A 15,656-nucleotide genomic window follows, 5' to 3' on the forward strand; every position below is an offset into this window, starting at 1 on the left:
GCAGAGCAGTTATTATACAGCCACTTCTTAAGTTCTGCTGAATGATCTTTAGACACACAAAACGATGCTCAATGGTCTGAGGCCAGACGGAGAGATGGACATATAAACAGGACAGACTGGGGACAAAGAGAGTTAACAGTAAGCAATACTGTAAATACAACACAAGACAAGACAACAGAAAAAAACGTCCAAAAGTCAATCCCGCATAACCTGATTGTAATAAATAATCATTAAACCATTTAATGCATAAAATTACATAATTAGGCTTTTATATTATATAGGCCAACATTCAAGTAAATCAAAGGGAGCATATCTGCTGGTTAAAACATGCAAACTCTTGGCAATTACAGAATAAACTGAAGTGGAAATTGCTGCCTCCTAGATGCAGTTCAAGTCCATGACAGCAGAGGGAGTCCTCGAGCTGTAGCTCCACTTTCCCGGCCTGCAGCTTGATTCAAGAAGTTCAAGGAGCTCCAGGAAGTGAGAAGCAGTGTTTTGCAGATCCAGGCTTTTCACAAAGAACTTCACACTTCCCAGAACCCAGAGTTTCACAGTTGGAGCCCACTTTCCTGAGCAGAAGACTAAGCAGGGGTGCCTACAAACCTTCTCTTCCTTTTCACAAATGAAGGAGTGAGCGTGTGTCTGGTCGTCAGCCTTCATGAGCCACACATCGCACGTATGAATCCATATGAGAGGTTTGATATACAGAGCTTAATCCTCAGAGGATCGGTCCAGGTTCTTGCCTAGATGGTAGTAAATTGAGGGTCCTTCAAATTCTTTCCGAAATCCCAAAGCGAAGCGTCCAAGAAAGATCAATCCTCAGTTTTTATATGGAGAGAAAGAAAGAGAGAGTTACAGAAAGAGTGTGCGGCCATTTTCGCAGACTCTCTCTTTCTCTCTCTCTCTTCTTGTCATGCATTCTCCTTCTCTCTCTCTCTGCTTGCCTTCTTTACATTACATTTTCAAAGAGCTGCATGGACCTCATCATCATTTCATCCTAAAGGGGATTGGAAAATGGAAAATAAAGATGGGTTAGTGTTGTATTCCATGACTGCTGCAAATCGTCACATTCTCCAACAAACACTATAATTCTCTAACATCATTCTCCATCAAACACCAACATTCACCACCAAGAACTAACATTCTCCAACAAACACCATAATTCTCTAACAAACATCATTCTCCATCAAACACCAACATTCACCACCAAGCACCAACATTCTCCAACAAACACCAACATTCTCAATTAAACACCACCATTTTCTGTAAACACCAAATTCTCCACCAAACACCATCATTCTCCAACACCAAAAATTTCCTTCAATTATTGTAATTCTCTACCAAACACCAACATTCACCACCAAGCACCAACATTCTCCATCAAACACCAACATTCTCCTTCAAATACTGTCATTCCGCACCAAACACAAACATTCTCAATTAAAATACCACCATTCTTCAACAAACACCAACATTTTCCAAAAAACACTACCATTCTCCATCAAACACCATCATTCTCCAACAAACACCAACATTCTCCAACAAACACTATCATTCTCCATCAAACACCAACGTTCACCACCAAGCACCAACATTCTACAACAAACACTATGCTTCTGCATCAAACATTCTCAATTAAAATACCATCATTCTCCAACAAACACCAACATTCTCAATTAAAACACTTTCATTCTCCATCAAACACCACCATTTTCCATAAAACACCAAATTCTCCTCCAAGCACCATCATTCTCCAACACCAACATTTTCCTTCAATTACTGTAGTTCTCTACCAGCATTCTCCATCAAGCACTAATATGTTCCAACAAACACCAACATTCTCCTTCAAAAACTATCATTCTCCAACAAACACCATCATTCTCTACCAAACACCAACAATCTCCTTCAGTTACTGTAATTCTCCACTCATCTTCATCATTCTCCTTTTCTTTCTCCACACAGATATAAAACTGCAACCCAGTGTCTAGATTAGTTGGCATTTCATGGAGAATATTGGTGTTTGGAGGATAATGATGGTGTTTGTTGGAGAATCATGGTGATTGTTGGAGAATGATGGTGTTTGTTGGAGAATCATGGTGATTGTTGGAGAATGATGGTGTTTGTTGGAGAATGATGGTGTTTGTTGGAGAATGAAGGTGTTTGGAGAATAATGATGGTGTTTGTTGGAGAATGATGGTGTTTGTTGGAGAATGATGGTGATGGAGAATGATGGTGTTTGTTGGAGAATGATGGTGTTTGTTGGAGAATGAAGGTGTTTGGAGAATAATGATGGTTTTGTTGGAGAATGATGGTGTTTGTTGGAGAATGATGGTGTTTGTTGGAGAATGAAGGTGTTTGGAGAATAATGATGGTGTTTGGAGGATAATGATGGTGTTTGTTGGAGAATGATGGTGATTGTTGGAGAATGATGGTGTTTGTTGGAGAATCATGGTGATTGTTGGAGAATGATGGTGTTTGCTGGAGAATGATGGTGTTTGCTGGAGAATGATGGTGTTTGTTGGAGAATGAAGGTGTTTGGAGAATAATGATGGTGTTTGTTGGAGAATGATGGTGTTTGTTGGAGAATGCTGGTGTTTAATGGAGAATGTTGGCATTTGGAGGATTATGATGGCGTTTGTTGAAGAATGATGGTGTTCGTTGGAGAATGATGGTGTCTGGAGGATAAAGAGTATGTTTGCTGGTGAATGATGGAGCTAGTTGGAGAACATTGGGCCAGTGTGCTGTGGTATTGGTGGTACGTACTTCCTGGCATGCTAGGATAAACTCCTCCAGTGTCACGACTCCGTCTTTGTTCTTGTCCATTTTCTGTGAGATCAGGTGGTAAACAGAGAAAACAACATTCAGCTGTCAATTTTTGTGGTGTTTTCACTGCAAAAGCTTCAGTTAACTTTTTTTTTTTTAATTTCATCTTGTTGTGTTGGTTCAGCTCCTGTTCGGCTGTGCTGTTGTTCACTCCTTTCACTTTAGAGCTTTAACATTTTATTTTAGGCTAAACAGATCCAAAAAGACAAGAACAGAATCAAACAAAGTCAGTTTCTAGGCTGATAGATGCTGAATGGACTAAAAACTCAAAAAATGGACTGAACTAAAAAACTGCAGTTCTAGAAGTTACTCTAAAGTTTCTGAACCTGATACTTTTTATCCAGGTTGATTGTTGTTACACATGTAAAAATTAGGGTTCTTCAAGGGTTCTTTAGTAAAGGGAATAGCTTTGTTTAGAACCATGAGTTTTATATAGAACACTTTCATGCTTAAATGGTTGTTTGTATGGTGAAATGGTTCTTCAGATGGAGGATGTGTTGTATATGGTTCTATATAGCACCAAAGCTTGACACTGCAACAATAGCAGAGCCCTTTTTGGTCTTACATAGAACCATTTTCAAAAAGGTTCTAAATAGAACCATGCAACACATTTTCTATCAGACTTAAGGGCCATTTCATCAGTGCCTTTACAAAAGAACCCTTGAAGAACCACCTTTTTAAAGTGCGTAGACTACTAATACTTTACATTATTTCACGGAAGTGGCAGTATGGAATTCTGTGGACTATGGAATACAGTGTGGAACACTGACCTGGAAGAAAGCATCAACATGCTGTTTAGGCACGTCTCCTTTCAGAGCAGGGTAAGTGTACTTCCCCATCATATCATAGATGGCCCGAACAATCTCTGTCATTTCCTGTAATTGAACCAGTGCATCAGAAAAAGAGGGTGAAAACACACAGCAGGATGTCCACTTTTGTATTTAACTTGATTTATTTAATCCTCTATTGCACAGTGTTGCCTCAGGGCAACAAACTCATTTTCCTCACTTTACAATAACACGTTTCACATTTAAAGACAATGACAGGGTTAACAATAAAGGGAACAGTTTGAGTAAGTCAATAAAAACCATGTTCCCGGTCATACTGTCTCTTAGTGGGCACGTTTAAACCTGCTTTTTAACATTCAGTATCATTTTTTTTGTTACGAGAATTTGAAGAAATATGTTTGTTGCCTAGAAGCAACATTGTCTGATAGTGGAATGGATTTGACCAGCCACAAGCCACTTCAGGGAACACAGATTTATATCATTTCTTCCCATTGTTGCACAATGTTGCCTCAAGGCAACACACCCCAAATTGACCACATTATTTTTAAAAAATGTTTTGATATTTTATAATCAGGTCAATTTTATGCAAGAAAAGTGAATCAAATAAATATTATTAATTGCTCTCATGTCATGTGCAGTAGAGGGTTAAGATTCTTTGGTTCTGAGCACAAATCTGAAGACTTTTTTTGACCTGATTAAACCTAAAAAATGGGCTTTTATCACTTCATTTTTCATATATCATTAAATTCAGCCTTTCAGTTAAATGAGGGCTACTGACAGTAAAAAAAATAAATTTAAATAAAAGTATGAAAATTGCATGTAATTGAAAACCTTAAACTGGGTGCTGTTAGATGTTTATCCAACCTATAGCTATACCAAATTTCATCACTTTGGACGAAATTCTGTGGCATTTATGCTTTATTAAATTTTGTTATAAGACATGAACAGATCAGATTAACATTCATTAATGATGTATTGACTTCTCTAGTTTGACTGGCGCTTAATTATTTTTGGTTGTCACAAATTTTTTGTTTAACTGTTTAATTTGTAGTTTTATGATTATATATTGACCACTTTGTCTACAACACGTCCGTCCTGAATCTTTTCCTCACACTCGCCTCTTTGCTGATGAACCCGTCTCTGTTGATGTCGTACAGATGAAAAGTCCATTCCAGCTTCTCTCTGACCGACCCTCGCAGAAGAGTGGACAGCCCCATTACAAACTCCTAAACACAGCATAGAGACTATTAAAATTAATTATTCTCGGCCACAGGAAAATCATCTGACACCAAAACTGTAACATATTAGAACAAGGAAAACATCATCACTATCATACAAAAACAAATAATTTTTCATTTTATTTATTAATTTATTTTAAATATCAGCTGTCCTTTACATTGTGTGGACACTTCATGATGAACGGACCAATGTAAGTACTCCAAAATTACTTAAAGTAACATCTCATCACTTGACATATCTCAAAGTTAAGAGGTTTCAGAGAAGGCCTAATGATTTCTGAGTTTCTATATTTTTAGTTCATTTAACATAATTAACGAATATAATCATCATGCTGCTGTAATTAAACCTTGCAAGTAATGTAGTATTACTCCTATTTTATCACTGAGCTTTGGTTGAAAACAAAAGGGTTAAAATCTTAAAATGTCCAATATAAAACTGTCCACTCAGGATTGTTTTCTCTGTGGTATCTAGGTAGATACAGCTGGTAAACTCCCCCATTGGTAAGGACTTCAGGAGCTGGACTGAAGGCCTTACATGTTAGATTAACCTCCAACAAAGAAATAAACCAATCAACAATGAGTGGGACCAATTTTGTCAGACAAAAATGTCACTTTAGGTCTTCTGGAAGTTCTAGATACGTCACTGACTGTGAAAGTGAGTCGTAGTCTAAGCAGGCTCTGGTTAGTTGTTAGGAATGGAAAACAGCGGCAGCAGCTCTGTGTCAGGACTGATACTGATGCATACAAGCTCAAATATATGTTCCTGTCTTTACTGAAAGAATCACTGTAAAACTGATACAAACAAGCTCAGATAAATCATAATGTCTTTTACAAGCTTAGCTTATCACAGACATTCTACTAGAGTCCCATAAGGGCGCTAATGGAAATTACCATTACTGTAGAGGTCTTTTTCCCTTGTTTTTGACCAAGTTTTGACATTAGTAGCCTGAACCTAAGGCCCAGCTCTAATACTCACAGTTCACTACAGTCCATTTATCATGAAATATTAAAATATTTTGATGTACAATGGGGCCAACTTTGTGAGAACGTCTCTCCAGTTCTTCTGGAAGCTCTAGATACATCACTGATTGTGAATATGAGCTGCAGTCTCAGCAGGTTCTGGTTAGTTGTTAGGAATGGAAAACAGCAGCAGCAGCTCTACATCAGGACTGATACTGACAGATACAAGCTTAAATATATGTTAACATCTTTTACAATGTTCAAATGTCTACATTAAATCTAGAACTGTTAAAAAATGTTTTGTGAATCGCTGTTAGCTTAGCATAAACATACTACTAGACTCCCATAAAGGCGCTAATGTAAATGACCATTATTGTAAAGGTGTTTTTCTCTTGTTTTTGGCCAGGTTTTGACATTAGTAGCCTGAACCGAAGGCCCAGCTCTAATACTCACAGTTCACCACTGTCCACTTATCATGAAACATTAAAATATTTTGATTTACAATGGGGCCAACTTTGTGAGAAAGTCTCTCTAGTCCTGCTGGAAGCTCTAGATACATCACTGACTGTGAATACGAGCTGTAGACTAAGCAGGTTCCAGTTAGTTGTTAGGAATGGAAAACAGCGGTAGCAGCTCTATGTCAGGACTCTTTACTGAAAGAGTCACTGTAAAACTGATACATACAAGCTCAAATATGTGTTCATATTTGTTACAAGCTCCAGATAAAACATATAAAATGTCTTTTACAAGCTTCAAATGTCTTCAAATGACATTGATAAAGTTGACTTAACCATACTGACATCAGCTCATTCCCACATAAGTGGACATGCAGATGGAATGTAAACAGTGGACCAGGATGGTCTATGTGGATCCCTACCTCAAACTTTATGGAGCCGTTATTTGTGGTGTCGAAAGCTTTAAACAGATAGTGTGCGTACGTGCTGGCATCTGGAATAAAGACGTGAGAAAGTGTGAGAATCATGATTTATATTCTTTACGAGAGGCACTTCTGAGTAAGAAACGAGGAGGACGCACCGCCATGAGGGAAAAACTGGGCGTAGATGTGTTTAAACGTCTCCTCGTTCACCACTCCGCTGGGACACTCCTGTGGAGACAAACAGTTCGGTTCAATTCAGTTCAGTTCAATTCTTGATTTAAACCTAGAACACATTTACAAAGTGGTCGAATCACTAAGAATGAAAGGGCCCATAGCGTGTAAACCTGAGTTACCCTCATTCTAAGCTACATAAACAGCCCATTTTGAAATTATTCTGTTTGTGATGTCATGAAAACCAACACATTTACGTTTGTCTGCCTACTCATCCTGCAGCAGTGTAGCCCCGCCCACTCACGCTGACATTACAAGGAGTGTTTCAGCCTGGACTGCTTTTGATTTCAGGCAGCCAATCGGATCATTTACATTTCTCTTATTTATCTTTATCTATTTATTTATTTATTTATTTATTTATTTATTTATTTATTTGTCTTAAAGGCGCAGTACCAAAACAGCCTGTTTCATTCTAAGGATAATATTAATATTAGTTGACCTAGGATACGGGCCCTTTAAAGGCACGGTAACAAAATACAGCATATTTAATTCTAACAGATCAAGAGAGATTAGTAAAGGGTCATCTAAATTATAAATTATTTTTATTATTATTATTGTTTTTAGTGAATAAAACTATGCAAACCTTGTAAGGGGGCTTCTAAAACATAAAAAAATGGATATTGGCCCTTTAATTAAACACAGGGGTCAGACTGGAACAATAGCACTGATAATAAGAAATAAAAAATAAAAATAAAAGTTATATTAAGGTTACAAATAAAAAGACAATAAAAATGAGACCATGATGATGAACAAATAAGCAATCAAACAATAAAAAGTAACAATGAACCAAAACACTTACAAACTGAACATGAGTGATTAGAAATTATATGTTTAAAAAGATTTAAGGAATAAAAGTGAGAGTTCTGAAAAATAATAATAATATTAATAGTGACAATTATAATAATAAGCATCTTGACTCATGGTACTTTACATCTATGAAAATTGGCTTATAAAACATGAAATATCAAGAAGACGGAGTGAAAATGAACATTATGTGATGAAATCAAAGAAGTAATAGAAGTGATTTATTGCGCTCATGTTGGCAAACACGCATGAGCTTATATGTGTGTGTGGGTTGGGGGGGGTTGGCCGACATATGTGTGAGTGTGTGTGCGGCGCAATATAGCGTGTAATTGTTGGCGTCATAACATATGGCAGGCTGAGTGCCTCTTGCTGCAGGCTAGTGCAGACAGATTAGCAACATACGCAGAGAGGAACACGAGCAGAATCAGTGTTTAAATATCAAACACAGGGACAAAATATGATTTATATGCTATGACATATACACTCACTGACCACCCGCGCTTCCACTCACTGCCTTCTACTTTCACTATCTGGCCACTTTATTAGAAACACCTACCTTGTGCTTCCACTCACTGGCCACTTTATTAGAAACACCGACCTTGTGCTTCCACTCACTGGCCACTTTATTAGAAACACCTACCTTGTACTTCCACTCACTGGCCACTTTATTAGAAACACCTACTTTGTAATTCCATGAAACTGGCCACTTTATTAGAAACACCTACCTTATATTTCTACTTATTGGTCACTTTATTAGAAACACCAACCTTGTACATTTACTTACTGGCCACTTTATTAAAAACACCCTACCTTGTGCCTCTACTAACTGGCCACTTTATTAGAAACACCTACCTTGTACTTCCACTAACTGGCCACCTTAAAAGAAACATCTAACTTGTGCTTCTACTAACTGGACACTTTATTAGAAACACCTACCTTATGCTTCTACTAACTGGCCACTTTATTAGAAACACCTACCTTATGCTTCTGCTAACTGGCCAATTTATTAGAAACATCTACCTTGTAGTTCTACTAACTGGCCACTTTATTAGAAACACCTAACTTCTACTTTTACTAACTGGCCACTTTATTAGAAACACCTTGTGCTTCTACTCACTGGCCGCTTTACCGGAAACACCTTCCTTTTACTTCCACTTTATGGCCAGTGAGTGGAAGTCTGAGGTAGGTGTTTCTAATAAAGTGGCCAGGGAGTTGAGTTTAATTTTGATAAGACCTTGTAAGCAACTTTTGATATCCTGACCTACATTTACTTGGAATTTCAGAGAAAGGTGGACAGGGTAAGTGTCCACATTTCAGTTCCATACTGTCAAAACTTACACACTGGTCTCATACTAAATACTAAATAATTAAACATAGTATAAATTAATAAGTTATAGTAATTACTAAATAGTCCATAGTACTGCAGATACCAATTAATAAGCTTTAAGATTAATAAGTGAATAGTGAGGCTGCTCTTTATGGAGTGAATGTAGGTCTGAAAGGTTTAATAAAACATAATAAAAAAGTGTTTAACAGTGATGGTGGGGAAAAATTATAAGTAATCTGTTCACTTGAGTGGAGCGTGCTGATATGTTTAGCCGTGCATACATTTTTGAAGCCGCGGTAGAGGACTTGTAGTTCTTGTTTGCTGAAATTGGTCTGAGCCTCGAGCTGCTCCAGGCCCTCAGGACGATGACACACCATGGTCATCTCCAACTCATCGTCCACCTTATCTGCAGAGAGAGAGAGAGAGACAGGGAGAGAGAGAGAGAGAGAGGCAGTAGTTTAATGGCTGAGGCTGAGTGCTGTAGTGGGTTGATCTGTTGGTAGTTGCGCTGGTTGGAGTTGTACTGATTACTGCACAGTACTGCTGAGGGCCTCGAGTGCAAGGTAGAGCAGTAAAAAAGTAGAGAAAAAAATGAATTTCCCCTTACAGACGTGAGTATATGTTCCAATAGAAGCTGGAAAATTTCCATTAGATACAGGCCGAGAGAAGCCGATGGCTCCTCAGTGGCGGCCCGGAGCGAGCCGACAGCTTTTCATCAGAAAAACAGCATATTCTGCTCAGGGCGAAGCAGAACTGCAGCAGAATCTTTAACTTCATAAAGCCAGAGAGGAAAAGAACCTTGAATGACTTCAATATTTTACATGCACCCCCCCCGCCTAACACACACAGTGTGCCCCGCAGGTGCAACTCTAGCTGTGTCAGCTGCGCTAAGATGATGGGCTACTGAGGAGGAAGGTAGGAGTGAGAGATTTCTGCAGGACTGAAATTTAAAGAGTAAACCTTCAAATTTTCCCCAAAGACTGAAGAAATATAGACGAAAGGATGAGTAGAATTCACGCTTTAAGATGTTAACATTGCCTTTATCATTGTGACGTACTACTGTCCATGTTTATAGACAACCAGCGGGGAACACTCAGAGCCTTCTAGGCCTTCAGAGAATGATGAATGTTTTCTTATCTGTAATTTTTAGTTCATTTTTTATTCAGTAGAATTTTGCATGCATTTAAACTCTGCAAGTATTACAGCACAACTTTTATTTAATTTTTTTGTGACCAAATGTTTTTATTTTTAAGATAAAGCTCCAGTGTAGTATCAAAAACAGTAGGCAACAGAATATAGCAACAAAATGGAGCACCCAGCCCCCTATAGTTCCCCACCCACATGGCACCCATAAACCTACCATTGATTAAGGAAAAAAGGAATAACCAGTACAGTATAATGAATATAATACCAGCTGTAATAATACAGTAATGCTGCTGGAAATAAAACAGGTTTCACAATAAGTTACCAATCCTCTTAGGTGCACTTTACAAAGTGTTCAAGGTCCTCCAGCTAGCACCATGGATCCTTGATGTTAAAAGTTCCTTATTAACCCTCTATTGCACAATGTTGCCTCAGGGCAACAAACTCATTTTCCTGACTTTACAATAATGTTATACATATTTAAAGACAACAATAGAGTTAACACAAATTTAAATCTCTTTTTTAATGTTCAGTATCAATTTTTTTTGTTATGAGATTTTGCAGAAATACGTTTGTTGCCTAGAAGCAACAATGTGCAACAGTGGAATGGATTTAGCCAGTCACAAACCAGATCTTACAACTTCAGCGAACACAGCTCTATATTATTTCTTCCCATTGTCGCACAATGTTGCCTCAAGGCAACATACTCCAAAAGGACCCCTGAACACATAATTTTTTTTTATGTTTTTGAATGTAATAATCAGGTCCGAAAAAATAAATCAAGAATAAATTTATGCAAGAAAAAATCGCTCTGATAATGTGTGCAGTAGAGGGTTAATAATGTCCACAAAGGTGAGGATCCGTTGCCGCCAGCACAGAGAATGTGGAGGTTGCCAGTGTAAAGCTAACATTTTATTGGCAGCCAACCAGATTCACTTTTCAGTACAAGTTAAGTTACATTTAGAGTCGTCATTTAGAAGAAAAGTTTGGACTGTATTTGGAATGGTTTTATTGAGAATATTTGACAAAAACAAAGCTTAGTCCAAAACTTACGCACATATAAACACTCCCAGTACATATCTAAAAATGTACCATATCTAACATCAGAACAAAAATTGATTTTATTCTTAAGTTTTGGATGGAAACAAAAAATCCTTGATACCCAAAGGTAAACTGGCCAATCAGGAATGGGTATCTAGGTAAGGAATCTAACAGCTGACAATGAGCATAATTAGGAAGTCACAGAGGAATCGACCAATCACATTGTAAAAGTTTTGATTTACACTGGGACCAATTTAGTGAAAAAACAAGTCACTCTAGGCCTTCTGGAAGTTCTAGATATGTCACTGTGCATACAAGCAGCAGCTTAACCAGTTGTTAAGAATGGAAAACAGCGGCGGTAGCTCTACACCAGAGCTCACTACTGAAAGAGTCACTGTGGAACTGATACAAGGTAAAATACATCGCTGCTGTCCAAAGAAAACCATGTATCTCAATTTTTGTCAATTTTTATTGTTCTATATCATTTCAGTATACCAGCTGTCCTTTACATCATGTATAAATTTCATGATGAATGGACCAATGGAAATGCTCTAAAATCACTTGGAATGAAATCTCTTTACATTGACTTACATTGAAAGGTAACAGTGTTTTTACCTTCTCCTGTAAAGTTACTATTTTGGAGATACTTGTTTTCGTTAGACAGCGACAATATGCTAATTTGTCTGTTATAAGCTTAAAGTAAAACATAGAATGTCTTTTAGTTGCTTCAAATGTCTGTGTTTAATCTGGAACAGGCAAAAATGTTTATCTGAATTGCTGTTAGCTTAGCACTAACGAACTACAAGACGTCCAAAGTGAAGCTAGCAGAAATTATCATTATTATAGAGGTGGGTCTCATGTTTTGACCAAGTTTTGACATTTATGACCCAAATTAAAGGCCCAGTTCTAACAGAGAACAGCATATCGTACAGTGTCAGAAGCCACACAAGCAATTCTGTGTGAGATATCAGCCCAACACAGTTTGAGGCAAGTGTGTAGTTTGTGCAATGCTAATTAGTTTGAGCTTCCATTTGGTAGATATATTCGCCTCGTAGCTCCAGATTATAGCAAGAAAGAACTTAAGGACTCTACGAATATCTTAGCATGCCATTTGGAGTGAAGGACACAGTTGTCTAAATTACATATATCAGCAGGCTGTTCCTTAAACATCTACCTACCGGCCACTGTTTTAGCTCAGCTGTGACTGGACTGACATCATGCACAAAGACAACATGTGATTAGCAGTGAGTCACATTTCAATCAATATGACACGTGTGCAGAGATGGTTAAACACTAGTCACTATCTTTAGTTCTCTCCCTCTTTCTTTCTCACTTTCCTCTCCAGTTTAAAGTTACAATTCTGCCATAAGCTGTGGTCAGAGTCAGGGCTGGAAATGGCCAGGTTTTAAAGGGGGGGGTGGTTCTTTTTCTGTTTAAGTCTTGGTTCCTCTTGGTGGTTCTTCCTCCTGCTTTTAAGGACTTTTTCTGTTTAAGTCTTGGTTCCTCTCAGTGGTTCTTCCTCCTGCTTTTAAGGACATTTTCTGTTTAAGTCTTGGTTCCTCTTGGTGGTTCTTCCTCCTGCTTTTAGAGACTTTTTCCGTTTAAGTCTTGGTTCCTCTTAGTGGTTCTTCCTCCTGCTTTTAGAGACTTTTTCCGTTTAAGTCTTGGTTCCTCTTAGTGGTTCTTCCTCCTGCTTTTAGAGACTTTTTCCATTTGTCTTGGTTCCTCTTAGTGGTTCTTCCTCCTGCTTTTAGAGACTTTTTCCGTTTAAGTCTTGGGACCTCTTAGTGGTTCTTCCTCCTGCTTTTAAGGACTTTTTCTGTTTAAGTCTTGGTTCCTCTCAGTGGTTCTTCCTCCTGCTTTTAAGGACTTTTTCTGTTTAAGTCTTGGTTCCTCTCAGTGGTTCTTCCTCCTGCTTTTAAGGACTTTTTCTGTTTAAGTCTTGGTTCCTCTCAGTGGTTCTTCCTCCTGCTTTTAAGGACTTTTTCTGTTTAAGTCTTGGTTCCTCTCAGTGGTTCTACATCCTGCTTTTAGGGACTTTTTCCATTTAAGTCCTGGTTCCTCTCAGTAGTTCTTCCTCCTGCTTTTAGGTACTTTTTTCAGTTTAAGTCTTGGTTCCTCTTGGTGGTTCTTCCTCCTGCTTTTAGGGACTTTTTCTGTTACATTCTTGGTTCCTCTCAGTGGTTCTTTTAGGGAGATTTGACCCCCTCAGTTATGCTCATTCAGGGGCTGCACGCACATTTCTTTACAAAACTACTTGAGGACAATGCTCTTGTAGAAAGGATGCAATTCAAATACTACTGAATGTAATGCCTTAGTAGAGATGATGAGCACACTCTTAATAAGAAAGTATCCTAAATGGTTCTTGGCCGGGTTCTTAGGTCTAAGGAAAACCTTTAATTGATATAGTCCTTTACACTATGTAGAGGTTTGTTAAACTTTAAAAAGGTTCTTCATACTTGCACATTTTTAAATAAGCATCTACTGAAAGGCTCTTGAAGGAACCACAATCTGATGTCCTAAGGCAGGGGTGCACAACCCTGGTGCTGGTGCATCATAGTTTGGAGGTATCCCCTTAAACACACCGAATAACCTGCCAGTTAACAGATAAATGCAATCAGGTGTGTCTTAGTAGGTAAATCACCAAACTGTGCTGGACACCAGCCCTCTAGGACCGGAGCTGTGCACCCCTGTTCCAAGGCAATGCTCCAAAGATCCCTTATTGCCACAATTATTTTTAGAGTTTAGTCAGTTTAAGGAAGGAATATTAAGGAGGCGCTTGTCCTTCACCCTAGCTCTTCCCCCGAAGTTGCAGATTAATATCCTTGGCAGATTGTTGGCAGCGTGAAAGCCAGGCTAATCATGTCTAATGCTAATACGTTTCAAGTTGTCAGGTTTATGATAATCTGGATTAAGAAAGCAGAGCACTAAAGCATTCCACACGAGTGGCTTCCAACATCAAGGGCTCGGTGTGGGGGGAGGCTTCCCCATCCCTTTCTCCACAGCACACAGATCCTCCTAAGCCTCATCTCTTCCTTGGTGCCACAATCCAAGATCGTTCTGTTCCTCTTTGACATTGTTTTCGTTTCTTTCTCGTTCTGTTTGCCTTTGTTCGTAACCCCCCTGTTCACGTCTCGACGTTCTCAGCTTCTGTCTCCATGGAAACACTTCATCCGCCCACGAGATACACAGTCAGACGGGAGGGCGAAGTAAATAATCACACAAACAGCTGGGAGGCAAACATGCGCATGAGTCACTAACGAGAAACGGCACTGCAGGCGTTTGCCTAAGTTCCACATCAGTACGGCTGATGTTCCTCACTGATCTGTGTTCATTAGAAGTGTCATATCTCGCCGATGTGTGTGAGTCTTCCCACTGCGAGACCAACTGCAACATGGGTAGTTCACAAATTGAGGCTTCTTGGTGGCAAACTATGTAATAGAAGCACTCATCAGAGTTTATTACATCTTATTACGAGATGATTGCAAAAAAAAAATCACAATTTTCATGAGTCATGCCAGCCAGATTAACCCGTTAAATGCCCTGGGCCCAACAGCAGGCCCAAAGGTTTATTACACACTTCTATAACCTAAGGATAGCTCAACCAGTTTGCATTAAAGTCCCTGTAGTTACTGAATAATCGGCCTTAGTGTGTAATAAGCCTGAAATTTTAAGGAGTTAACCTATGTGATTTGTCCCAGTTTGCTTTTAATTCTTACTGACTTCTCCTCCTCCCTCCCAGCGTTTGCATCTGCATTATGCATATTGACGTTGTCCAAAGAAAAACAAGTATCTCCAAGCATTTCTATTGGTCCATTCATCATGAAATGATGTTAAAATGATAAAGAAAATTGAAAATTGACAAAAATGGAGATGCATGGTTTTCGCTGGATATGTTTCGCTGATGATATGTAACATGATTTGCTGAAGGATACAGAAGTCCAGAGAGGCCATGAGGTAGTTCTAAATTTCTGGGTTGTTATCTTGAGATAACGAGTTAATTGTCTTGTTATTTTAAGATATCAAAGTTGTTATCTTGAAATAACAAGTTATCTAGTTATCCTGAGATAACAAAGTTATTGTCTTGAAATATTGAGTTAATTATTTTGTGATCTCGAGATAACAAAGTTGTCATCTTGAAATGACAAGTTAATTTTCTTGTGAACTTGAGACAACAAAGTTGTCATCTTGAGATAATGAGTTAATTATCTTGGGATCTTGAGATAACAAAGTTGTTATCTTGACATAACAAGTGATCTCGAGATAAGTTATCTTAAGACGATGAGTTAATTATCTTGTGATCTTAAGAAAAAGTTATCTTGAAATAATAAGTTATCTTGTTATCTTGAGATAAAGTTGTCTTGAAATGACAAGTTAATTATCTTGTGATCTCGAGATAACAGTTATCATCTTGATATGATGAG

At 38.3% G+C, this 15,656-nt stretch overlaps 1 protein-coding gene across 5 annotated transcripts in view; it reads right to left on the reverse strand.

Moving 5' to 3' along the window:
- Window positions 1-884: 884 nt before the first annotated feature.
- The window catches only part of kcnip1b (Kv channel interacting protein 1 b), a 65,543-nt gene continuing 50,771 nt past the window's right edge, over window positions 885-15,656 (reverse strand). For all 5 annotated transcript variants that reach the window (XM_036595412.1, XM_036595409.1, XM_036595411.1 and 2 more), the window contains 7 exons: window positions 9,330-9,454; window positions 6,845-6,914; window positions 6,687-6,757; window positions 4,730-4,837; window positions 3,594-3,698; window positions 2,764-2,826; window positions 885-997 (listed from right to left, as the gene is read on the reverse strand). In XM_036595412.1, the coding sequence (XP_036451305.1) occupies window positions 950-997; window positions 2,764-2,826; window positions 3,594-3,698; window positions 4,730-4,837; window positions 6,687-6,757; window positions 6,845-6,914; window positions 9,330-9,431 (567 nt within the window). In that variant the 5' untranslated portion in view covers window positions 9,432-9,454 and the 3' untranslated portion in view covers window positions 885-949. The remainder of the gene's footprint in view (window positions 998-2,763; window positions 2,827-3,593; window positions 3,699-4,729; window positions 4,838-6,686; window positions 6,758-6,844; window positions 6,915-9,329; window positions 9,455-15,656) is intronic.

Source organism: Colossoma macropomum, unplaced genomic scaffold, assembly GCF_904425465.1.
Source record: "Colossoma macropomum unplaced genomic scaffold, Colossoma_macropomum, whole genome shotgun sequence".
NCBI classification, from domain to species: domain Eukaryota; kingdom Metazoa; phylum Chordata; class Actinopteri; order Characiformes; family Serrasalmidae; genus Colossoma; species Colossoma macropomum.